The sequence below is a fragment of the Talpa occidentalis genome, unplaced genomic scaffold (genome assembly GCF_014898055.3).
Source record: "Talpa occidentalis isolate TD23 unplaced genomic scaffold, MPIMG_talOcc4v2.1 talOcc4.9, whole genome shotgun sequence".
NCBI lineage: Eukaryota > Metazoa > Chordata > Mammalia > Eulipotyphla > Talpidae > Talpa > Talpa occidentalis.
The window spans coordinates 106,356,386-106,383,410 of NW_023605305.1; the positions used below are offsets into that span (position 1 = coordinate 106,356,386).

At 39.3% G+C, this 27,025-nt stretch overlaps 1 protein-coding gene and 1 pseudogene across 1 annotated transcript in view; both read left to right on the top strand.

Moving 5' to 3' along the window:
- GNAI3 (G protein subunit alpha i3) overlaps nt 1-26,629 on the top strand; it is a 45,629-nt gene extending 19,000 nt beyond the window's left edge. The window contains exons 2-9 of the mRNA XM_037498251.2: nt 7,685-7,727; nt 7,857-7,998; nt 12,800-12,957; nt 14,799-14,927; nt 18,058-18,187; nt 18,786-18,939; nt 25,167-25,379; nt 25,470-26,629. Of these exons, the coding sequence (XP_037354148.1) occupies nt 7,685-7,727; nt 7,857-7,998; nt 12,800-12,957; nt 14,799-14,927; nt 18,058-18,187; nt 18,786-18,939; nt 25,167-25,357 (947 nt within the window). The 3' untranslated portion in view covers nt 25,358-25,379; nt 25,470-26,629. The remainder of the gene's footprint in view (nt 1-7,684; nt 7,728-7,856; nt 7,999-12,799; nt 12,958-14,798; nt 14,928-18,057; nt 18,188-18,785; nt 18,940-25,166; nt 25,380-25,469) is intronic.
- Nucleotides 4,106-6,633, top strand: LOC119235138 (leptin receptor overlapping transcript-like 1; annotated as a pseudogene).
- Nucleotides 26,630-27,025: the final 396 nt, after the last annotated feature.

Genomic DNA, 27,025 nt, shown 5'->3' on the forward strand with positions numbered 1-27,025 from the left:
AGTTATAGATATTAATGGTTATTATCTGTTAAGACTAGCAGTCTAACTTACATGTTCTGCTAGTTGGAACATGAACATAAGAGGTTGACCAGAAAACGCTTCCTTACTCTTACTGTACTTTCTACTCTTTCTCCCTTTTGATCAGGAGTGGTGGCTGGAGGACATGCTCATCACTGTATTAGGTAGCTGTTGTCAGTGGTTGGGTAAATGGGTATGGATCCTTTCATGTCTCAGAATTGAAGACTCAATCTGTTTGTTGGCCTTTTAATAAGTGTAGTTATAGACTATGAGAGGGCAGGCAGCCTTACTGTGCATTTACCCTTGACGCTTCACATCCTCCATACGGAGGGACAGTAGAAGGCATTTAGTGCACATGAGGTACTGTGAAGTGGGGTAACTTGCAGGTCTCACAGATAGTTATGGCAGAACTAGGTCTAAAATATTCTTGTTCATGGAGTTTATTACTACATTTATTATTAACTTTAAAAATTTCCTAAGCGCCTATGTGTAAATGAAAGGTAAAAATAAGTTAGAAAGAAAAATCAAATTTATTTACCAAGCAAGTTTTCGACCTGCTGTGGGATAGGAACTGTCTATCCCTGTTGTTCTGGTCATATATTCCCATGTATCTAATTATGGGGCCCTATAGAGAAGAGTCTTGGCTAGAGGGTTATCCAAAAATAGTGCCATATTGGGACTTAACTGTTCAGACCTCCAGAAAAAAGACTGTGCTGAGTTATAATCCTGGGTTTTTAGCAGTTTTAAGATTTCTCCATAGAAACAAGTATTGAAAAGGGAAGGGAGGTGCCACTGGAATAACCACTAGTATAAATCGTAGTGGTACAAAGACCTGTGAGGAATCCTTGAAGAAAAACTGTAGGACCTACCTGGTGGCCCAAGGGCTTAAGTCTCAGCACTATCAAGCTATTGCCAACCACTGCAGCATGAGTTCGATCCCAGCCAGGGGGCTACACACATGGCACAGCAAACCTCTCCTGTCTCGCCCACTGCTCCCCTCAGCAGTGGATCTCAGCAGAGCCTCCTGTTCTGCTCCCCACTCTGTCTCTGGTGAATCCTCTCACCCCCCCGCCCCCCCCCCCCACCTCTGGCCTACACTCCAGCTCTTGTATGCATAAATAAATAAAAGTGAATCTTTAAAAAAAAACTGTGAGGGAGCAGATGGATGAGAAATGTGGGAGAGGAGGTTAGTAAACAGGAGTATCTAGGGATGAAAATATTTTTTAAAGAAAACAGTTTTTTGTTCCTCAATGTGGGGTGGAGAGAATGACTAATGCTTTGATGTATTTGCTGTGGCTTTTAGGTTATAAGTTGCTGTTTCTAAGCGTGTGAATTGAGATGCCATCTAGGGTTTTATTATTGTCAAACAACTATTGTTTCAAAATGCCATTTCCACGGAAGTTTGAACCAGTGTTACTATCCAAGCGGGTAGTAAACTTTTTGGGCCTTAGCGTTACTTGGTGGTATTCTGAACAGTAAGAACAGCATTCATGAGTAATAGTTGGTTAACATTTACTGAATACCTCCTAGGTGTCAGGCACTGCTCTAAACCTCTACCGTGAAGAAATTCATTGTGCCTGAAAGCATGAAAGTATAAAATAGCATGAGACTGTCATGTCCTTTCTTTGAACTGTATTTTTCTTTTAGGTAAAATAGAAAAAAAAAAAGATATCAGGTGACACTGTTTTTGAGTATCACACATCTTTCAGGATGAATTTTAAAAATCATTTCATGTGTGAGCTACATGTGTACATAGATGTGATAGTGATTTTATTTATATTGTATTTTACGTGCTAACCTTTGAAAAAATAACTTGTAAAGACATCATCACCATCTCTCATTTTTATGCCCATGATGTAGTAGATGTTACGGGAAGAAACAGGAGGGCATGTGATATGGTGTTTGCTCTCAAGGAGTTCCTTAAAAAATGTGTTTAGGAAAATATGATGATTCTACAGTGTTGTTTTTCATCTAACAGTGTTGGCGATTGTGTATGCTAGCTTGTGTACACATTTCGTGCTTATTCTGTTTGATTGCTTGGAAGATGATTTTCTAAGTTAATTTTGCCCCTTTATTTTCTGCAGATTGCTTTGCCTCTTTTTTCGAGAATGAGACATTAAACTTAGCTTCTTTTCTTGCCTGTCTCTCAGTAATTTTTTGGCTTGACCCCTCATCCTTCTTACTTATGTAGCATATGTCCCATCTCCCCCACCCCCCCCCCACCACCACAAAGTTAAATTTTCTAAGTAGAACTGATCTCTCAGATCCTCCTGTCTCTGGGGCCTTTCAGACTTTTCTCCTCTGTATGTCTTAAGCCCCTGCCCAGTTTAATCCCTTTTCCCTACAGTCATCTTCATTTCTTCCTGGCCATAGATTCTGACTTTGCAGTTCCTTTGCTCCTATCCTGTTCTTTGTATCCTGGCTAATAACTACTCTGGTGCATTGAAGAAGGATAAGTGACTCTCCCCTTAAACTTGTGATAAATTTTGAAGGGAGATAGGTAAAAAGATGTACATAATAGTAGAACATTTCACACTTCTACATAGAATATAGAGAAACCAAACAAGGGGTCAAATAAAACCAAACTTAGGAACTAGCCCTAAAAAGCTGACTATAGCTAAAAGGGGAGAGGCAGAGCAACAGGGGGGGCGAGCACAATGGAGTCCTGGTGGACGATGGGTGTCCTAGTGGTAGGTGCCCCTGGTGAAAATAGCTGGGAAGGGAGAGCCTATATATCTAACACACAAGCAATTAAAAAAAAAAAATGAGGACATCTCAAGCACCACGTTTATATTGGGGGAGGGAGGTGAAAGATGGGAAGCAGTTTGGGGGAAACCTAAGAGTGAGTAGAGAGGGAACTTAACTACTGAAGCAGTGGCGCACAAAAGGATTGAAGTAAAAATGAAAAAGTCAGCTCTAATTAGAAAGTGTTATAGAAAATGCTAGAAGAATTTGGAGAATTATTAGATAATTTAACTTTTCTAATGATGCCATTTGGAAATGATGAGAAGGAAGAGGGATTTTGAGCTGTAAGTTTGAGAAAGTCACAGCAGTGACATTATAAAAGGCACAATGCCAGGCTCAGGAGTAGAAAGGGTTAATTTGAGAAATGCATAAGAGGGAAGATTTTGTTACAACTTGATTAAGAAGAGATGAGAGAGTGGGTTCCAGATGACTCTTAAATTTCTTGGAAGACAGGTAAGTTGGTGGCGCTTTTCATAGTGATCTAGAAACTGAATGGGTCAAAGACTTTCGCTAAGCAGCAATTCATTCATTCATTATTTGTTTAAAATGCTCCAGGGCACCCACTGAAATCCCGTATTAGTGCTGTGGTTAGTAGGAGGTGCCTTCTTTTAAGAGCTGGAACTGGATGAGTAACAAAAGTTTGGGTGAATATATATATAGTATGGTAATAAAGACATTTTATCAGGGAATCTTAGAAAAACATGAGAAGCAGGGCAACTTACATTTTATAAATCAGCACCTTTATAGGGTAAAACTTGAGATGGCTCGAAATTGATTCTGAGATTAAAAGATTTAATAATTATTTCATTCTAAGTAATCCTGAGTAAATGGGGGTATTGCTGTTTTCAACTATGTAAGAATGATGCCCATTACTTTATTAATCTGAGTTTTCTCATTAACTTAAAACTTGCTAACATGGGATAATCTGGGAGCTCTGTTTTTAAAACAGAAATAAAATGTAACTGGTATGCTTTTACATTCTCTTCCTCAGAATCAAATCACTAGTTTTTAAAATATGCATGGGAAGAATCTCTTCTTAACAGTGTCATTAGGAAGTTCTTTGTGTATGACTTGAATATTAACTATGTTATGGGCCTCCCCAGTGGCGCAGCGGTTGAGTGCTGGGCTGTGAAGCCGCCTGCAGCCTCTGCAGCGCCTGTTCGATCCCTGGCTCCAGCGAGGGTCCCACATGGTGCGCAGACCTCTCCTGCGGGGCCCACTGCTCCCCTCAGCAGTGTATTTCATCAGTCTGCCTGTTCTGCTCCCTGCTCTGGCTCTGGTGAATTATCTCACCCTCCTGTGCTTCTGACTGTACCCAGTGCTTGTATAAATAAATAAATAAATCTTAAAAAAAAAAAAGACAAAAACTATGTTAGTTACATTAACCATTTATATTAACTATGCTTGATTATGGATTAGGTGATAAGAACAAAGATAAAGTCATAATATAACTGCCCCTTTTGATTCTGGGCACTGGGAAACAGGATTATATAATAGTGGAGATGACAGAAAATGGACACATCTCTAATGTGATGAAACGATAGCTTTGAAAAATTTAAACACAGTAGGAGGAATAGTGTGATGGGGTGGGGGCTGTTTAGATAGATTAGTCCAGGAAGTCTGTTTTGAGGGAAGTAGAAACCTGAATGAAGAAGAGAATCTTGTGAAAAATGATTCCAGGTAGAGGGAACTGTAATAGAAAGACTGTGAGTCAGAATCTCGCTCAGTGACAGTGGAAACCAGTTTGGTATGTTGAGGGAAAGCATGAAAGCTGGTCTGATGGGAGCAGAGAGAACAAAGTGGGGAATAATAGGGGAGAGAATGAAAAGGTAGGCAGAGACTGAAACATATTAGTTATTTTGAGTTACTAGGAGGCCATGGGAAAGTTTGGGGCAGATGCGTCTGAGCTACATTTTACAAAGTTCCCTCCAGCTCTTGAGTGGAAAACTGACCATGGAAAGGCGAGGTCTGAAGCTCTGAGCTGGTTGGGACGTTTTTGCAATGATGTAGAGCTGTGTGGTTCCCGTGTGCTCATGATGACCCATTGTGGTGCAAGAAGAAATTATTAGGAACTATGTTTATTTATGTCTTTATTTTAAAATGTTAAGCTTTACTAATGTTTACTGCACTCCCTCATTCTGTCTGTATGTTAGCTACATGTCAATTATCAATTTTGAGTGACTGGGTGAATGTAGGTGTCATTTACTGAGATGAAAAAGTAGGATAGAATAGGGTTAATTTGGGGGTGAGGGTAAGGAAACAGTAACTCAGTTTTGGGCATTTTAAGTTTGAGGTGCCTGCTAGAAATCCAATGAGCTATATAAAGTAGGTGGTTTAGATATAGGAGGCTGGAGCTAAGGTTAGAAGCCATTAGAGATCTAAATTTGGAAATCATTAGCACAGAGACAGCATAAACCAACATTTTTTCCCCTCCACACCAACTTTGGAGCCAAACTGTGCATGTAAATTTCAGTTTGTGTAATTGTGAATGTTAACGTGACTTCTCTCTGTTCCACTTAACCTTGTCTTTAAAATGGACATAATAAGAGGGTTATTGTGAGGATTAAAAGAGTTAATGTAAGTTATTATAAGTTCATATAGACAGAGTGCTTAGAACAGGCATACTCAGTAGTGTTAAGAACTATTATCAGTTATGAGTGGTATTTAAAACCATAAGAGCAGGAAAAAAAAAATAAAGCCATGAGATCAGGTGAGCTAGCGTGGAGAATGAGCGTAGATGGAGAAGAGGACCAAGGAAAGCGCCCTGAAGCAGCACAACCTTTCCAATTCAGAGACAGGGTGGAGGAGACTGAGGAGAGGACAGACATCAAACCAGGAGGAAGTACCCTCTAGAAGCCTAGATAATAAAGTATTTCAAGGGAGAAGCCATCAATTTGGACAAACTCTGCTTGAGAGGTTAAGTAGAATGAGGACTGAGACTTAACTTGATCCTTGGGTTTGTTAAGATGAAAGTTGTTCAACACCTTGAGAAGTGATTCACCAGAGCAGTATGTGTTTGAAAGCCTAGTTGGGTGGGTTAGAGAGAAGAGAGGCATGGAATTGGAGGACATGAGCATAGACAACTCACAGCTCTGAGCTTTGCTATAAAGAGGAACTAAGGGCCGCTGCCGCCACCACATCCAGGAGCCAGGAGAGACTTCACCGCCATGGCCGGCATCAAAGCTTTGATTAGTTTGTCCTTTGGAGGAGTAATTGGGCTGATGTTTCTGATGCTTGATGTGCCCTTCCAAAATACAACCAATATGGGCCCCTTTTTGTTCTGTTTTTTTTACATCCTTTCACTTATTCCATACTGCATAGCAAGAAGATTAGTGGGTGATACAGATGCTATGAGTAATGCGTATAAGGAACTGGCCATACTTCTTACAACAGGCATCGTCGTGTCAGCTTTTGGACTCCCTGTTGTATTTGCCAGAGCACATCTGATTGAGTGGGGAGCTTGTGTGCTTGTTCTCACAGGAAACACAGTCATCTTTGCAACTATACTAGGCTTTTTCTTGGTCTTTGGAAGTAATGATGATGTCAGCTGGCAGCAGTGGTGAAAAGAATTTCTGAACCACTGTCAAGTGGACTTCTTGTCATTTGTTGGTCATCCATGCACACAGGAGATGGGGCAGTGATGCTGAATGGTGTAGCAAGCCTCAGGGGTATTCTAGGTTATCCCTTCTCACTTTTATTGTAAGCATACTATTTTCACAGAGATTGCTGAAAGATTAAAGGGATTTTCTCTTTTGGAAAAGCTTGATTGATTTTACACTTAACTATAGCATGCTGTTTATGGTGTCCTGCTGAACTTAAATATTTATGTGTTTCCCTTGTTGAATATTTTTTTTAAACCAATATGCTATGTTAAACATTTTTTTAAATGTAATAACCATTTGCGTTGGTTAAGAATTCAGAATTCTGCTGGCTGTATTATGGGGCTAAATTACATCCTTTCTCTTAAAATAATTTAACCTCCATTATTTCAAAAAGTTGTAAAAATAAGTTTTCAGTCAGTCAGGATGACATCACTCCCAATTTTAGGCAAACATGCAGACTATAGTTTATATACTCAGAGCAAATATAGCTGCATTTATAAAGGGTTGCTGGCTTTGCCAATAAGCAGGTGTTTTGTGTATTGAAAATTATTTTATGTGATTACTATAAAGAAGTGCTTTTCTTCTCGACTGTTAGAATTTATTATTAAACCTAAGGGTATAAAAACCGAAAAAAAAAAAAAAAAGAACAACTAAGACTATGGAGTAGTAGTTAGAGGAATATGTGTGGAGCCTAGGACATGTAGGAGCAGTGGGTGTATGTTGATTGTTAGACAGAGATAGTACAGCAGGTTGCACACTGATGTGCAAACTTTCTCTTCCAGTGGGAAGAGAAAACTTGATTTTGAGTGACATGGGGCAATTGCAGCATTTGAGTAGGTGAAATGAAGTGGATAAATGCACTTGTTTGTTTACTTTGGGGGGTGTCAGTCTTACTCATTGGCAGAGAGAGGTCATCCACTAATGAAGGTTGAGAATATGGAGGTGCTGACTGGTGGATTTGGTTATGGGAAAATGAGGTCATTTTTTCTGAGTGCTTTCATTTTTCAGTTCTTCATGTAGATGATGATTCCGAGGTGTTTTGTTGCCATATTTTCGTGAGAGTGTCTGCTTTACACAATTGATATTGGACTAACCCTAGCACTTCCAATAGATTGTTTGGTGGCTAAGTTAGGTAAAGAAAGTGAAATACTTTTAAGGGAGAAGCTCAAGAAAAATTTTTTTTTTTTTTTTTAATGGAAAGCCTCACTAAATTTTCCCTAGGATGTACGGTTTCCATTAATAGTTATCACTTACATCAATTTCATATTTTGTGTTTGATTACAGATGAATTCAAAGTGTTTTTTTTTTTTTTCTTTCAGGTGCTGGAGAATCTGGTAAAAGCACCATCGTGAAACAGATGAAGTAAGTTGGAACAAGGCCTTTTGTAAGACTACATTTCCTCATGCCTAAAAGTCCCTAGTATCTTTTCATTTTAGGTCTGTGGTAATGATTTATGGCTTTTCTTTTTTTTTTTTTCCTTTTCTTTTAAAGAATCATTCACGAGGATGGCTATTCAGAGGAAGAATGTAAACAGTATAAAGTTGTTGTCTACAGCAATACTATACAATCCATCATTGCAATCATAAGAGCCATGGGACGCCTAAAGATCGACTTTGGGGAAGCTGCCAGAGCAGTAAGTATTTCTCACTTTCTCTTTCCTTGTTCTTTTCTGGTAGAAGCAGCTCTGCAAAATTTGCTTCCTGTTTTAGGGAAATTCATTTAAGTAACAAGAGAAGATGTAGCAATCTGCTTTGGGAGATACTAGATTATACCACAGCAGAGTCTAGGAAATGGAGTTCTATGAATCTACTGTTGGTTTCTGTGATGACTCTTTCATTCATTTGCATTTTTTTACAGCACCATTGGCTTTATTTTATAGTGATAAATGATAACAAATTGAAATAATCCAAAAGAAAGGTATGATAGGTAACCCTGCTTTCTGAGGTTTAGAGATTAAAGGCAAAAACCAACCTCCCAGAATAAATTTGGCAAGGACATGAGCACTAAGCCTAAGTTTTAGAGGCATTTTCCAGGTATTCAAGAACACTCTATCCCTATACTGGATTACATCATGGCCTGGCATAATGCTTGCACATGTCAGATACTCAAAAGTTGTGTTGGATAATTTGATAGTGGGCACTAGTCTGGTTTATAAATAAGGATGTTTGGTACAGTGGGGAGAGCAGGGAATCCTTTATAGCATGATCAGCTAAATTCTCAGGACTGGGAATGTAAACAGTGGTCCCTTAGAACTGAAGGGAGTTAGCAGTTGTACTTAGGTGCTATGGGCAATAAAAATAAAGTGACTGTGGCACAGGCGGTTGAGCGCCGTGCTTTGAAGCTGTTCGCAGCCCCTGCAGCGTGGGTTCGATCCCAGCTGGCCGGCGAGAATCCCACATGGCGAAGCAGACCTCTTCTGTCTCGCCCGCTGCTCCCCTCAGCAGTGTATTTCTCTGTCTGCCTATTCTGTTCCGCTCTCTGTCTCTGGTGAATCCTCTCACTTTCCCGCACATCTGGCCTGTACCCTAGCACTTGTATAAATTAAAAAATAAAAAACAAAGTGACTTGGGGTGACTGCCTGTATGTCAGGCAACGTCTGTCTGTGAAGCAGACTTACAGGTGTAGATCAGTATTCAGTAATTAAGTGGGGAAATTGTTGAAGGGTAAACTATTTAAAGCGTGGTTATGGTTGGATGGTATTAGACTAGGAAGACTTTTAGAGCTGGAGAAAGGTCTGTGAAGTGACTGGAGAAGAGATGCAAAAGGAGGCGGCAAGAGGAAATGTGTGAAGCTTGACTTTCATGCCTTTAATCTCATCACAAAAATTAGAGACTGTCTTTCTAAGCTTCTGAGCAGGGAAAATTTGATGGCTAAAGCAAGATTAAACAGTTCAGGTCTTTATTTTTGTTTTGCTCCTTTCAGTCTCTTCTCTTAACTCATGCATTACTTTCTTCTTTTCCTTGTTTTCCTCTTCCTACCATTTCTCTCCTATCTTCTCATTTTCTCCCTCCCTTTTCTCAGACCTTCCTGTCATCAGCCTCTACTTCCCTTTTGTGCTTATTGCAGCCAGTAACTGGGCACTAAGACTGTATTCATCCTTGTTTTTTCCCTCCATCTCAGTTAATTGACTTATTAGTTTTCCTTTTTTTATTTCTCACCCCTGTCTCACCTTTATATCTCTTGATCATTCTCTCTCATTTCCTTTGTTTCCATTACCAAATCATTTATTAATTTTTGGGGTCCTAATACTCCTTTCATCAGATGCGGTTGACAGTTGCAAAGCCTTAGTCTGTTTGGGCTGCTATAATGAAGTACCACACACTTGGTAGTTCAGAAACACAGACATTTATTTTTCACAGCACTGGAGGCTGACAGTCCTGGATCAGGGTGCCTTGGTTATGGTGGTCTGAGCGCCCCGTCTAGCTTGTAGACTTCTCGCTGTGTCCTCCCAAGGTGGAAGGGGAAGGGCCCTCATGGGTCTCTTTATAAAGGCGCTAGTCTTTTCATGAGGGTGCCATTCTCGTGAGCTAGACACCTCCCAGATACCCTACCTCCTGATACTTCACATGGGGCATGAGGACGTTGACTTGAGGATTTTGGGGAGAACACGAATACTCAGATCATAGTACCCCTCCTCCTTTCATTTCTATCCTTTATCAAATCAGTGGTCATAAATCTAACACTCCTGTCTCACCTGATGGAGTGACATCATTAATTCTTCTCGGGTCTCTTGAATCATCTAGCTTTCCAGCACCCACCCATCCTAATCTGCAGTTATATATATATATATATATATATATATATATATATTTGACGTTTCTCTTTTTTCCCTTCATATGTAAGGATTTATAACTCCTCTCTTATCCTCCTCTAGTCTTTTATGGTTACTTAGAGAGTGGAAGAGAACAGAGCTAGGTATGGGATAGGTTGTTTTTTCTTTATCAGTTTAAGGGTGGAGGTTAGAAGTTGTTCATAAGGAGGGGCCTCTTTATACAACTATAAAGAGGGTTTATTGTGAGGAAGCAGAAGTAGGTCAGTGGAAGAGATTAAGTGATAAGGGAAAGTGTTTCCTCTTAAAGCAGTGTTTACAAAGTCAGAACAGCAAAAATATGTAATAGCTCTCTAGATTTTAAAGTTCCTAAAAATAGAATCATGGTATTAAAAAAAAAAAGTAATATTGATTGAGTTTTTGAATACCTGCATGGGTATATGTCAAATTTCAGAGCCAAGGGAGTATAGCATCTTCAGATTAATTTTCTCAATCATTAGTTCCTTTATTTAAAATGTTTAACTCTGAAAAGAGAGAAGGGGAATATAGATGTTAGATAAAGTTTCTTAGGGAGGGTTAGGACTCAGATTACTAGAAAGAATACAGGGAAGCCTCTTACAGGAAGAATCTTATTAAGCAAAAGCTGCTAATGCTGAACACCCTGAGGTTGGAAAATGAATTGGTGTGCCTCTGATTAGTTTTGTTTTGCTCGAGTGAGTGCACAGGTTTTGGGAATACACAAGTCGTAGGCGATTTTGGTTGTGGTTTCACCTGTGGTTTGACTTGCTTCTTGCTTGCTGGTCTATTTTGTCCTTATGATACCATTGTTTCCTCCCTTGCACCTTTACTTTTTTCTACCCTGTATGCTTTTTTTTTTTTATTCCATTCGCTGCATTTTCATAGTTATTTGAAAGTCACCTGACAGATAAATATTAGAGTTGAGGTGGGGAATCATCCAATGAGTCCTGTGTTTATTTAGAAACTATTTGACAAGGAGGTCTGCATAGAATAAAGCAAAAAAATCACATTTCTCATAGCCCTTTTCCTCTTTGCCTCTCATACATTTTAGGTTTAAAAACTAAAACTGGGCCTCCCTGGTGGCACAGCGGTTGAGCGCTGGGTTGCGAAGCTGCCCGCAGCCTCTGCAGTGCCGGTTCGATCCCCGGCTGCTCCCCGGCCACCGGAGGAGGGTCCCACATGGCGCGCAGACCCCTCCTGCCGCCCGCTGCTCCCCTCAGCAGTGTACTTCGGTCCTTCTGCCTGCTCTGCTCCCTGCTCTGGCTCTGGTGAATTCTCTCACCCTCCCGCGCTTCTGACTGTACCCAGTGCTTGCATAAATAAATAAATAAATCTTCTCTAATAAATAAATAAATAAATAAAACCACTTTTAAAGGTATGTCTGTAACTCAAAGTTTTGACCAAATCTCACTTTGTTACTTTCTTTTCTTTCTGCACCTTTCCTCTTCTTATCTAGAGGATTATTTCTTTGGGGATAGTTACTATTTGAATTTTTTTCCCTAAGGGTTTTATTTCCCCCAACCAGGCTGCCTCAGTCTTCTCCTCTTCCTGTTCTTTTATCTGATTTGCCTGGGACAAGAAACGAACACTTTTCCTGAAACTTGATTAATGGCGTTTTGTTGTTGTTGTTTTTACTGTTTAATGTATTTAGGCCTTTTTTTAATGGTTTTTTTTTTTTTTTAAGATTTATGTATTTATTTATACAAGCCCTGGGTACAGTCAGAAGCGCAGGAGGGTGAGAGAATTCGCCAGAGCGGGGAGCAGAGCAGGCAGAAGGACCGAAGTACACTGCTGAGGGGAGCAGCGGGCGGCAGGAGAGGTCTGCGCGCCATGTGGGACCCTCCTCCGGTGGCCGGGGAGTAGCCGGGGATCGAACTGGAGCTGCAGAGGCTGCAGGCAGCTTCGCAACCCAGCGCTCAACCGCTGCGCCACCGGGGAGGCCCTAGGCTTTACTTCTTATGGCCTGGCCTTTTCATTTCTATTTTTATTGCCTTCTTCTTTTAACAGAATGGGAATTTGTTGTATGTATCTGCTTCACCAGTTTTTGTTTTGCTTCTCAAAAAATCATGAGTAACTAGGATGGAGATTTATAGGCCTGTCAGATAAAGTCTTTTCAGGGGATGGTGGTGTGTGGAGAAGTTGTAGGGGGAGTAAAATGATTCCTTAGCTCACTTTCCTGCTTCTAACTGTTGTGGAGTGAGGAGGAGGAAAGACTCCCTTGTACATTTCTCACAGTCTGCCCCCTCAGGAAAGGCCTCGTTAATATCTCTCTTAAAATAATATAACCTATAGGGCAACTCCCCGGTGGCTCAGCGGGTTGAGTGTCGTGCAGTGAAGCTGTCTGCAGCCTTTGTAGGCCGGTTCAATTCCCAGCCAGCCAGGGAGATTCCCACATGACGTGGCAGACCTCTCCTGCTTCGCTCGCTGCTCCCCTCAGCAGTGTCTTCGGTCCGTCTACCTGTTCTGCTCTCTGCTCTGTCTCTGGTGAATTCTCTCACCCTCCTACGTCTCTGACCTGTACCCCAGTTCTTGTATAAATAAAAATCTTAAAAAAATATATATATATAACCTATAGTGTGCGTGCGTGCGTGTGTGGTCAAGTCCTTAAGAAATGGAGAATCATCTCTCTCTGACCCGCTTTCTTCAGGATGATGCCCGGCAGTTGTTTGTCCTCGCGGGCAGTGCTGAGGAAGGAGTCATGACTCCGGAGCTAGCAGGTGTGATTAAACGGTTGTGGCGAGATGGTGGAGTGCAAGCTTGCTTCAGCAGATCCAGGGAATATCAGCTCAACGATTCTGCTTCATAGTAAGTAATTTTCTCTGTGAAACTAACAGAACATAATTTGATGACTCTTGATAAAGTCCAGTGCCCATCCTTAAGGAGAAATTTGAGTAATACACCCTTAGAAGTCCATGGGGGTCTGTTTTAACCATAGTCTAAGGTTAGAGTTTATAGAACCCTTGGTAATTTTGTATGACTCAGAAAAAATGTTTCCTCTTGGAATGTAAATGGGAGACTTGGCACCATGAAGCTCTTTGGTAGTTTGTGATAAGCAAGTGAAAGAGAAGCAATATCTGTTGCAGCTGGGTCCTGAATTTCTTCCAACTCACTAAGTTCCTTCTACATAAAAGCTTTGCATTGATTGCCAAACAGTGAGGGAAATTAGAGTTGTGATATCCCTTTTTATGCACCCAGCTCTCTGTGGCTGCCTACACTATGGATTACTCTGGTACTAGTCACCACTTATAAATCTCTTGCCAGAGCACAATAGTAGACTTTGTGTAAAGGGAATGGAGTCTCAAAATGAAGTTGAACCTCTATTGGTCAAGAAAATTCTTGAGTGTTACATAGTTTTAGAGAATTTAATTAATACTTGTTTGATTTAATAATTAAATTTAATTAATATCCCATTTTACCTCTTTTACTACATGTTTCCTTATTTTTTAATTTAATGTGCTTTTGGGGGAATTGGTAAGTTTGTTACCTTACCCTTGGTACTATATGAAGGCATTTGTAAGCATTAAGGTATTTTCTCCAATACTTTTCCCATCTTTATTCAAGCTTAAATTGTAGTAAGAAATTAAATATTTCAAATGCTTATTTATTCCTTAAATGAAAACTTGCCTTTTGAAATGTTTTAGAATTCTTGCCTACCTTTTAATATTTTTTAGTTGCAGATATTGGTAGTTTAAGTAATTCTCCTTGTAGGCATCAAAGCTAGTAATTGCTTTTTTTTTGCTGTGTGTGGTGTGCTCTGAATCCTCCAGCTGTATCTGAAGACCTGATTTGTAGAGATTTTTCCCTCCCATAATTGTTTATCTAAACTTGACTGGTTCCATAATATTAATGATAGTACTTTTATAGAAGGTCATTAATGATTCATTTGTAATGATGCCCCCTAATTATTAGTTTTCTAGCCAAAACATCTTTGAAAAGCTGAAATTTTGAAGGGCTTAGAGTTATAGGCATATTTTAATTATTACACTAATTGAATGAGGACTTTTGGTTTGGTTTGGTTTGGTTTTTGTACTGTGCGGTGCACAGTTGATTTAGTTAATTTCAGGAATCTGTCCTTTAATCTGTCCTTTAACAACACCATGTTGTTGTTGTTGTTGTTGGTTTTTTAATTTTGGCCTTCACAGTTTAACTCTGTTTAACTAAAGCTACTTTCGTATGGTGTGTATAGAATCTACTTTAATTGTCCTATGATGGATTCACATGTGTTCTCATCTTTTATATGATACTGAAGTTACTTATTCACAAATTTAGAATCTGCTTTTGGCAAGGAACTAGTTTGTTTATTTATTTTTTAAGATTTATTTATTTTTATACAAGAACCGGGGTACAGGGCAGATGCGTGGGAGGGTGAGAGGATTCACTGGAGACGAGCGGGGAACAGAACAGGCAGATAGAGAAATACACTGTTGAGCGGAGCAGTGGGTGAGTCAGGAGAGGTCTGCTTCGCCATGTGGGATTCTCGCTGGCAGGCTGGGATCGAACCCGCGCTGCAGAGGCTGCAGACAGCTTCACAGTGTGGCGCTCAATGCCTGCGCCACCAGGGAGGCCCAAGGAACTAGTTTAGTCTCTTGTCTTGCTGTGCACATGGTCTTCTTCATCTAATAAAAATAAATGTATGTTTTATTTAGCTACCTAAATGATTTGGACAGAATATCCCAAGCCAACTACATTCCAACTCAACAAGATGTCCTGCGGACAAGAGTGAAGACCACAGGCATCGTGGAAACACACTTCACCTTCAAAGAGCTATACTTCAAGTGAGTCGCTGTTTTCTTGCTAGACGTACCAGACACAAATATCTTCCCTTTAGTTAGTGTCTTTTACTCAGAGTCAAATTTCTCTAGGCAGTATTCCTGTTCATCGTACTCATCAGCCAGTACCAGTGCTTGGGGGTCTCAAGCATTTCTATTTTTTCTCTTTATAACATTAAATATTTGTGTCCATTTGGAGGAAATTAAAAAATAAATTATAGAACTACTCACATGATCACCATTTTATTTTTAATTTTATTCTTTTCAGCTGCTTTTTGTTGGAATCACCAAAACAGGTATTGAATGTTTGTTGTTTAAAAACAGAAATACTAAATGGAAATAATCAGTGTTGATTCGTTCTTATTGGATCACATGTCCCTTCAAGTTTAATGGAGTGGAGTTTATATTGTGATGGTTTGTGGATTGATTTGTGCACAGCTGAGTTCTTAATACAGTGCAGAACGCAATGTCCACCTGGGTGTAGAGTTATTTGGGGGAGGTTAGAGGGCATTGAAACTGACTATTTTAGAAAGAGAAATTCGAGGATTCTAATTCAAAGGATTTTCTCATCAGCATTAGTGAATTCTAAAATAGACTTCAGCTTGTCTCTATGTTAATGTCCTTTGTAAATATTAGACTTGTCTGTTTGGTTCTGCTCTTCTGACCTCTGAGAGTAATAGTAAACTTTCCCCCTTCACTTTGTGATGTACTTCAAAGCTACCTCATTATGCTTGTTTGTAGAATGTGACACTTGGCATTGTTGCATGCACATGTAATTCTGAGCTCACATCACCTCATTTTCCTTTTCTATGAAAATAGTTGCTTCACAGGTTTGTTAGGTACTACTAGACACGAGTTTAGGTACATCTAGATACCAGTTGAAGTCTTGAAGTCTTAATATGCCAAAACAGATTTGAAACCTGGTGCAGGAAAATTTAACAGTTTAGCTGAGTATTTTTAGAATAGAATAGCTGCTCTCTCTTCAGTAGTGATGAATTTAACAAACGTGCCAAAGGCCACTTGGATTACCATCTAGAAACTGTGAGAATGAGATGTTTCTTTGTGTACTATAAGATTACTAATCTTGGGCCTCCCCGGTGGCACAGCGGTTGAGCGCTGGGTTGCGAAGCTGCCCACAGCCTCTGCGGCGCTAGTTCGATCCCCGGCTGCTCCCCGGCCACCGGAGGAGGGTCCCACATGGCGCGCAGACCTCTCCTGCCGCCCGCTGCTCCCCTCAGCAGTGTACTTCAGTCCTTCTGCCTGCTCTGCTCCCCACTCTGGCTCTGGTGAATTCTCTCACCCTCCCGCGCTTCTGACTGTACCCAGTGCATGTATAAACAAACAAACAAACAAACAAATAAACATGCGTCTATTAAAAAAAAAAAAAAGATTACTAATCTTTTGGGCCACCCCGGTGGCGCAGCAGTAGAGCACTGGGTTGCGAAGCTGCCCGCAGCCTCTGCAGCGCTGGTTCGATCCCCGGCCACTGGGTGATAGTCCCACATGGCGCGCAGACCTCTCCTGCTGTGCCCGCTGCTCCCCTCAGCAGTGTATTTCGTCACTCTGCCTGCTCTGCTCTCTGCTCTGCCTCTGGTGAATTCTCTTACCCTCCTGCGCTTCTGACTGTACCCAGTGCTCGTATAAATAAATAAACAAACAAATCTTTAAAAAAATAAAGATTAGTAATCTGTTTATAGTTAAAAGTTGTGACCTTTATTTTATGTGGAAAACATACATGTTGATATCACTGATCTTTAGTCAGGTAAGTTCTGAACATTTTTGTGTCAGGATCAATAGCCTGATCCAATTACAGTGCTGCGCCCACTTTACTGTTGACCTGTAGATGCCTTGATAGGAGTATTGTCACTCCTTCCTTTTCCTCTTCTTGCTAGGCAAAACCACTGTCCATTCATTCAGTCATTTATTGAGCATCTAGTGTATTCAAGACATTGTGTAATTGCTTACTTGCCTCTCAGTTATGGGGTAATATTTATGAATAGTTGATCTGTTAGTGTAAATATTAATATGGGCTAACTAACAGGCCACCTTGGAACCTTACAGTATTCTACTTGTTTTATGAACGTTATAAGGGAAAGTGGAGGAATAAACTGAAGTTATTGGTGTACCGGTGTGTGTCCCATTGAAAGACTTCTGGTGAAATGTGATCACTTTCCTACACCTATAATTTGACCCTGTGATAAAGCCAAGTTGTGATTGCATCATTCCAAATGTCATGACCAAAGTTTGAAAAGAACTGCAAGGTCAACCAAAAGAAAAAGTCGGGTCATGAAGAGATATGATGACTGTTCTCTTTTAAACACACGTTGAGAAATTACTCAACTATGTCTTCTCCTGCGTGTCTGAGGGAAAAATTCTCTAGAAATTGAGGTCACTGGTCATTGTAGGTCTGACACACTAAACTAGATTGGCAGAGTTTAGCCTTTAAAAAGTTTGTCATAAATAGATATCGTAAGAGTACCTAACTGTATGCACATGTTGTCATACCCTGGTGCCAGTAAACGACAAAGCCGTGGAGATGTTCCTTCTGCTGTTGGAGGTAGATGAGGACATGGTTAGCAGAAGCTTGGTACCAGCACTTGACTCAGAATATGAAGAAAGCCACCCAGACAGGAGTAGGGGACTAAAAAACTAACCTGTAGTAGAACATGAAGTGTGTTAACAGTTGTAATGTTATTATTAATTAGGTTCAAATAAGACTAGGACTTGGAAAATATTGGTGGTTTTGTTTTTAGATAGTGAGTTCTTAGAATCCTGCTGTAAAATATATTTTATCTTCTCTAAATAGTTCTCATAATAATTTCCAAAACATCTTTTCCTTAGAATAAGGAAAACAAACTATTGAATCAGTTAGGGAGAGGTTATGGAAGCAGAATCCGCTTCGGGGATATGTATTTTTCCATTGTTCTGTTTTAACTAAAGATCTCACTTTTAGCTAAATCTCACTTTCACCTTTAATTGCAATTATTTTGACCACCTTTTATCTACTTATTGGTTAGCTTTTCTGTTATAAATGAGATGTTGAATATGCGATAGTAGGAAGTTTGTTAACCATCTCAGTTTGGGGACAGGTGTATACATGACCTTGCTGAATTTGTGCTTTCTTTCCCTTGCTCAGGATGTTTGACGTAGGTGGCCAAAGATCAGAAAGAAAAAAGTGGATTCACTGTTTTGAGGGAGTGACGGCAATTATCTTCTGTGTGGCCCTCAGTGATTATGACCTTGTTCTGGCTGAGGATGAGGAGATGGTATGTTGGAGCTTTTGGTAAAAAGTCTTATCTAATCAGCCATGAAATGAAGAATAATGCTTAGGAGACTTTGTGCATCTACTTGCTCATTGAGCTAAAGCTTGATGTTCTTAATTTTTTTTCTTGTTGGTGACATTAGATTTTCAAAATATCAGTCTGTGCCTTATTACTCTTAAGAGATGGCAGTACATTGAGTATGTGGACATGATTATGTCCTCTGATTAGCCAGTCTTTCTCATATATCAAGAATTACCAAAATGGCCTGAGACCACGTAAGTGTTTCTATTCAGAAACCTTTTGCATTTGCAAAACGGGAGCAGTAGCTCCCTGCCCACCTGTGACTTATGCAGGTGTGTCTCTCTTTTTCTTTCTCCTTTTCCTAATAAACTTGTCCTTTTAAAATGTTAAAAAAAAAAAAAACAAAAACCCACAAAAAGATTTACAGAGGTGAGGACTGACTTCGTTTTTGTGTTATCGCTGTCTGACTCACTTTCATGAATGCCATTCAGTGTCTTAAAACACTGGTTTTATTTTTTCATTAATAATTAATCAGCTTTTACTTTTGTTAATAACCTATCATCCTTTGTTTCTTTTTCAGAACCGAATGCATGAAAGCATGAAACTGTTTGATAGTATTTGTAACAACAAATGGTTTACAGACACGTCAATCATTCTCTTCCTCAACAAGAAAGATCTTTTTGAGGAAAAAATAAGGAGGAGTCCATTAACTATCTGTTATCCAGAATACACAGGTAAGCACTCATGGAAGACTGTTGGAGATGCAAATTATTAAATCAACACTTTAGTGACATCCTACACATGCTTTTTGTTTGAACATTATACTTGAATCCTTAGAACTGGTAGTGGTTTGGACCCTGAGCATATGGTAAGACCCTTTCAGTACAAAGTGCTATTCCAGGCATCATTGAGTTTACTGAGTTTATTTTGTATTTCTGTCCTTATTTTTTTTTTTTTTTAACTTAAAATGTTTTATTATGGAAAAGCGCAAACATATATACAAAAGCAGAATGATAGTATAACAAACGTTTATGTATCCATCATATGGTGTCTGGTCCTCAAATAACATGATTTTGTTCATCGTTTTGTTACAAAACAATCCTGGTTCACCACAAAAACGTTTTTCAAAGAGCTGATTGAAGACCTGGTTTAGTTATATGTCATTTCACTTAGTCAGTGTTTTATTGACATTAAGTGAGGATTCACTGGATGACTACTGCTTCTCCAAATGTATTATTTTAAAACAAATCCCAAACATTCTGTTTAATCTGTAAGTATTTCAGTTTATATCTCTAACATACATATAGTTTCATTTTTCTTTTTTTTGGGGGGGGAATAAAACTTGATTTATTCACACATATACACATTCTCATAGGCCAGTGGTTTTTGGAATCCCCTTACATTCTTTTTTTTTCCCCCTTTTTATTATTATTATTATTTTGTTTTTTTTACATCATTGTTCATTTTTAAACAATATTTGCTTTCCCCCACCCCCTCAGGTGTAGTCCTCATGGAATTTCCTTCACCAAGACACCCATGCACCATTACCTCAGTCCCGTGTTCCTCCCTCCCTCTGATCCCTCTCCCTCCTCCTCCCCTGCAGTATGTCTCTGATTTATAATTGTCTGTTTTTGCTTTGTTGTGTTTTGTACTGTTAATATTTTTTAATATTGATGTCTCATTTGGTTCCCCTATATCCCTGCTGTAAGTGAAACCATCCAATATTTTTCTTTTTCCTTCTGGCTAATTTCACTGAGCATAATTCCTTCTAGCTCCGTCCACATTGCTGCAGATGGCATGAGTTTATCTTTTTTGATTGCTGAATAATATTCCATTGTGTATATATACCACATCTTCTTGATCCAGTCATCTATTTTTGGGAATTTGGGTGGTTTCCATAGCTTACCTATTGTAAATAGTGCTGCAACAAACATAGGGGTACAGGTAGTCTTTTGAATCAATGTTTTTGTGTCCTTTGGATAGATCCCTAGGAGTAGAATTGCCAGGTCATATGGTGGCTCCATTTATAGTAGACTGAGGAACCTCCAGACAGCTTTCCATAGTGGTTGGACCAGTTTTCACTCCCACCAGCAATGTAGGAGAGTTCCTTTTTCACCACATCCTTGACAACGTTTGTAGTTGCTTGTGTTTTTGATATGTGCCATTCTCACTGGTGTAAGGTGGTATCTCACTGTGGTTTTGTATTGCATTTCCCTGATGATAAGGGATGTTGAACATTTTTTTCATATGCCTGTTGGCCATTTGCATTTCCTCTTTGGAGAAATGTCTTCTAAGTTCTTCTGCCCATTTCTTGACTGGATTGTTTATTTTGTTTTTGTTGAGCCGTGTGAGTTCTTTGTAAATCTTTGTGATCAGTCCCTTACCAGGTGAATAGAGTGCAAAGATTTTTTTCCCAGTCAGTGGGGTGTCTCTCTGTTTTGGTTAATGTCTTTTGCTGTATAGAAGCTTTTCAGTTTGATGTAATCCCAGGTGTTTATCTTTTCCTGGACTATCTTTGCTTTGGATGATGAGTCTTTAAAGATGGAATTGCAATGTATGTCTTGTAGTGTTTTACCTATATTTTCTTCTATATATTTTATGGTTTCAGGTCTAATGTCCAGTTCTCTTATCCATTTTGAGTTGATTTTTGTGCACAGTGAGAGGTAGTGGTCTAGTTTCATTTTTTTGCATGTGGTGGTCCAGTTTTCCTAGCACCATTCATTGAACAAACTGTGTTCCATTGCATGTTCTTTGCTCCTTTGTCAAAGATCAGTTGTCCATATAAGTGTGGTTTTATTTCTGGGCTCACTTTTGTTTCCATTGGTTTGTGTGTCTGTTTTTGTTCCAATACCAAACTGTTTTAATTATTATGGCTCTGTAGTATAGCTTGATGTTTGGAAGTGTGATACCTCTATTCTCTTTTGTTTTTGTCAGGAGGGCTTTGGCTATTTGTGTTTTTTTGTGGTTCCATATGAATTTCAACAGTATTTGTTCTATTTCTTTCAAGAATGTCACTGAGATTTTTATTGGAATAGTGTTGAATCTGTATATTGCTTTTGGTAGGATAGACATTTTAATAATGTTAATTCTTCCAATCCATGAGAAGGGGATGTCTTTCCATTTCTTTGTATCTTCTATTTCTTGTAACAGTTTTTTTTTTTTTTTTAAAGATTTATTTATACATACAAGAGCTGTGGTACAGGCCAGAGGTGTGGGGGGGTGAGAAGATTCACCAGAAACAGAGTGGGGAACAGAACAGGTGGATCTACTGAAATACACTGCTGAGGGGAGCAGTGGGCGAGGCAGGAGAGGTCTGCTGCACCATGTGGGTTGCTCCCTGGCTGGGGATCGAACTTGTGGTGCAGTGGCTGCAGACAGCTTCATAGGTTGCATCTTAACCGTTTGCACCACCAGGGATGATGAGTGGCGCAGGGGGTGGTGAGTCCACCAGGGAGGCCCTCTTTTAACAGTGTTTTATAGTTTTCTTCTTTCCTTGTTTTTTGAGGATAATGAAGAGAAATAAAATTTTATTTTGGTTAAAATATGTTTGAGAAAATACAAGAGGAAGCTGCAGTCATTTTACTCAAGAAAATGCCATCTAGTTATAGAGACAGCGAGACAAGGAATTTCTTTGTTGTCTGAAATATCAGTAGAAGAAGAGATGAAATGCTTGCCTCTCTGGGGTCACTGTACTTTTTCCACAGGAACTAGCACATTTAAGGTGCGATAGGATGAAATAAAAACCCCCAGGCAGATGAGGGAATAAAAGCATTTTAGGAAGAAGGAATAGCATTTATGAAAATATGAAGATGAAAGAAGGGACATGATTTGTTCTATCAGGTAGAAGGAACTTGAGAGTGAAGGAGTGGTTGGAGAGCTGGGCAGGGATGCCTCTGGTGAGCCTTGTGTCTCATGCTGAGACATGGGGAGCTACTGGAGAGTTTTTATTGGGGTACATGATATGGAACTTTATAAAGATTATGCAGCAAATAGAAATAAAGGTAGATATTAGGGGAATTGAATTAATAAGGGCTCTCTCAGGATGCATAAAAACTTTTGGTGAAGATACAGAGCTGTATGGTAGGAACCAAGGGCAAGGAGTAGACTTATCTTAATTGGAACTTGAGGGAGAGGTTAGGGACTAGATATATTGATTAGACAAAACATGGAAATGGATGATATGACCTAAGATTAGAAGAGACTAAAGGACCATGGACAAGATGAGAGAAAATACCAGATTCTGTGGCAGGAGTGTATGAAAGGTTTATATAGGATGCAAAGAGAAAAACAGGAGAACCATAGTATCAGAAAACAAGAATAGAGGTTAAAAAGGAAGGAGCAGTCTACATGTCATGTACAAGTTAAAATAAGATGCTGACAAGCGGTCAAACACTGACAAGTGGTCTGTGGTGTTAGCAGTCAGGAGATTGGTGACAGCTACTTAGAGCATATGAGCAAAATGGTTAAGAGTAGAGCCAGGTGTGGTTACTGAGTGGGAAGTGAAGACATGAAGACAGATGTAACCTACTCTTGAACAGCTAATATCACAGGGGAAGGAGAGATTTAAGAATGTTTATAGGCTGTAGCAAGAGAAGTTACAAAAAGTAGATGTAATTGATGGAACCAATGGGAAAAAAAGGAATTAAGAGTCTAGTATGACAATTATGATGAAGAGATACATTGTGTTATATACCATCACATGTCACTGTTTCAGTCAGCAGTGGACCTCATGGATGACAGTGGTTCCCTATAGGCTGTGCCACACAGTCTAGGTATGTAATGGGCTGTACCATCTAGGTTTGTGTAAGTCGTCTATGATGTTCATTGTGACAGAATTACCTAGCGATGCATTTCTGAGAACATATCCCTATCATTAAGCATGACTATATATATAATGGAATATTATTTAGCCATATACTGCCATAAAAGGATCAAAGTGTACTGATAGATGCTACAGCTTGAATGAATGTCATAAGCTGAGTGAAAATCCAAACACAGAAGGTCACATTTGTGACATTCCTTTTATGTGACATATTCAAAATAGGCAAGTCCATCAAGACAGAAAGCAGATTGGTTGATGGTTACCAGGATGGGGAGTTATCAATTACGGGAATGGGGTGGTGAAAATTTTGAAATTGAAGGTAGGTGGTGGTTACATAACATTGTGAATTACTAACAGCCACTGTGCTATGTACTTAAAGTGGTTTATAGTATACTATGTGAATTTCACTTCAATTAAAAAAAGGATTCTAGGTAGAGTGATGAATTTTGAACTAGAGGTACAGATTTGTTCAGATACAGGTAACTTTAAGTGAGATGGTGGACTAAAAATTTGAGATGTAGCTTAAGTCTCATGGCCTCTGTTTTCCTGGGCAAGTTGGAAATGTAGTCATCTGTTCAGAGGAAGGAGCGATGTAAGAATTGGATGAGCTTATATAGAAAGTTGACAAGTTTTAGGATGGGAGAGAGCCTATTCAAGACAAGTAAAGGATTGACATTAATGTTCCCATTGGGAATCTTTACACATTGCAAAGAACTCTGTCTCCAGTCTCGTGTGTGTGTGTGTGTGTGTGTGTGTGTGTGTGTGTGTGTGTGTGTGTGTGTGTGTGTGTGTGTGTGTGTGTTTTAGACTTCCAAAGTCTGTCTGCTATTGACTTCATTCATCTTAAGGATTCATTGTGGAGATAACTGTTTCCTACCTGACAAAATTCATCTGTCAGTCATCTGTCACTGTAACTTATTGACTCTGCTGATCTCAAGAAACCTATTTGATGTGCTGTTTGATCTTTTTCTTTCTTTCTTTGCTTTGCTTTGCTTTCCTTTGTTAGTCTCCTTTATGTATTCAGTTGGTATTTTTTGCCATGCTTCTTATTGTTCAATGAAAATAGTCTCTGGTTCACAGGAATGACTGTATGTTGTCCTTCTTATTTTTCTTGACTCTGCAGCCAGATTCTAGACTATCCTGAAGACTTACAAGTAGATAGATGATGTAGGAAGTGATTGAGAATTGTGTATTAACTAACTGCCACTGTGCTATATATACTTAAATATTGTTTCAGATAGAGTTTGCTTAAGGTTCTCCCTCCCCTTTAAGAACAACTTTATAGCTACAGAATTCCATTTGTCATAAAATTCACCATTTAAAAAGTACATAGTTCAGGCCCCTTTCCATTTTGCATATACTAGTTTATCTTTGGTTATTTAAGTTATTGCCGGAAGGCTCTGAGGCTAAACCACTTCAACTGGAATGATTTTGCAAAGACTCATGACTTACCTTTTTGAATTTTTTAATTCTAGATCACCCGGAAGGGCACAGGGTCTCTGACCTTGTAAATAATTATATTCCAAAAATGCAGCCTTCTGGGCTTCCCCTGGTGGCGCAGCGGTTGAGCGCTGGGCTGTTAAGCTGCGCGCAGCCTCAGCAGCACTGGTTCAATCCCCGGCCGCCAGGCGACGGTCCCACTTGGCGTGCAGACCTCTCCTGCTGCCCGCTGTTCCCCTCAGCAGCATACTTCGTCACTCTGCCTGTTCTGCTCTCCGCCCTGGGTCTGGTGAATTCTCTCACCCTCCCGCGCTTCTGACTGTACACAGTGCTTGTATGAATAAATAAATAAATCTTTTTTAAAAAAATTATGTAAAAAAAAAAAAAATGCAGCCTTCTCCTTCCCTAGTTTCCTTGTATACTTTCTACATACTTTCAGCTGAAAAAATCTAGATGACAGGGCAAAGAGAAACCTAAAGTTTTGTTTTCTTGGATCATTGTGTGTGATGACTTCATTTTACTTACAATGAGAGTCTGCTCTTAAGAAAAATCTACTGGTGATACCTAATGATTATAGATATCTGATTATATTTCATTGGGTCATGTTCCTTTTCTTTATAAGTAAACGTGATGGCCTGACTTAGTTGGGTTCAGATAGCTGTTACAATTTGAACTGAAAATATTGATTATCTGTCTCAGGTTCTAATACGTATGAAGAAGCAGCTGCTTACATTCAGTGCCAGTTTGAAGATCTGAACAGAAGAAAAGACACCAAGGAGATCTACACCCACTTTACTTGTGCCACAGATACCAAGAATGTGCAGTTTGTTTTTGATGCTGTTACAGATGTCATCATTAAAAACAACTTAAAGGAATGTGGACTTTACTGAAGAGTGCGGATGCTTGTAAAAGGTGAAACTTGGAACAGTGTGGCTATAGTGCTGTTGTGATGTCGCTTGACTTTGTGAACTTTTTCTAATTGGAAATGTTCTTCTTTTCTAGTTACTACAGTGTGAGTGTTGAGACCAGACTTCTTTTGCTGTCTCAGGGGCAGCTGCAAGCATGAATGGGACCAGGGAATGGCAGCAGCATGCACAATCTTGGCGCTCTTCAGCACAGTCTTCTGTATCTAGGGAACTCTAAATTGACACGTGATGCTAAAGTCAGACATTGGAATTGAAACAACTGTAAAGTATGATTCTATCATCAGGACATCCCTTGGATTTCATAATGTCAAATGTTTAGGCCAGATGTGGAGTTGAGGTGCTGCATTCCAGAACTTCAATATGTAGCTTACTATTTTTTTTCTTTCTTAACAAATCACCAGTAGTTCATTTTTAAAGTTTTTTTTATCAAGAGAAGAAAAACTGTACTAAATTTTATTTCTTTGGAAAGGAATCTTTATTAAAACACAAACAGTTTTAACTATGTGATGTGACCATATCATTTTGAAAATATTCCTCTTAGTGGGAACTCTTCGTTTTTAACTGTTGGTGTGGTCAGACCATCATATTTCCATAATTGCGTAATTCTTTACAGTTTTGGGGACTATAATTTTAGCTCTTTTTTAAGGATGAAATTTATGTTACGCTCCTGTTTGTAGTAACTATTATGTTTTATAAACGGTATTAACATTGGAGAGTTTGTAATACGTATACTAGCTCTCTTTTTTAAGCTTAAGGTTGAAAACCTGGTTTATGCTGATTACCAAATTAGTAGATAAAAAACCGATGTTTTATGATAAAGTCAGCTTCTTGAATACAGACACACCCAGGGCAGCTGCCAATTAGGCAAATGGCTAAGTTCCAAACAGAATCAGTGACTTTGCTGCTACATAGCTACTAAATTGACCACTTTGATTCTTGCTTGTTTGTCTCAGTCATAGGAGTTTTGTAAAAGATGCCTCTTGTTTTCCATCTTTCATGGCCTTTTCTGTTGGGAAACATCTGAAGTGTATTAACAGTGCATGCTTTTACTTTGTAAATGTGGTGCCAAATCCCTGTTTGCCATTGTTTTTGATTGTAGCAATGTTAATTGTAGTGATCCTTAGTACCTTCTTTGCTGAAACGATTGCATTTTGGGACATTTTTCCATTTTGTTGTGTGTACAGATTTAATCTGTTATAGTTGGCAGCAGTATTAAAATGGTGAGTAAAGAGCCCAGGTTTGCTCCTATTTGTAAGTAGTCCTTTCTGGAAAGATTTTGTTTCTTTTTTGCCCCTGCTGAGTGTGCTTTGGCCTTTGTCTGAGAATGGGTATAGATAGGTCTCCTAAAAGTCTAGTCTTTGGTGTAATAGTATTGTTGAATCTTGGCCTGACTGAGGGTCATATGTCATATCTGTGTAAGTGATATACAGTCATAATCCATTTTCTAGATTTACATTTTGGTTTTGTGGCAAGCTCTGGTCACCACAGCCTGCAGGTCCTTTTGTACAATGTACAGCAAATGTCATTAAATATTGAGTGGTCCATTGGGGGAAGGCAAATGAAGACAATGCATTTTGAGCTTTCCAAATCAGTAGTTTGAGCAGTGCCTTTGGGGTCCAGTCTTTTTGGATT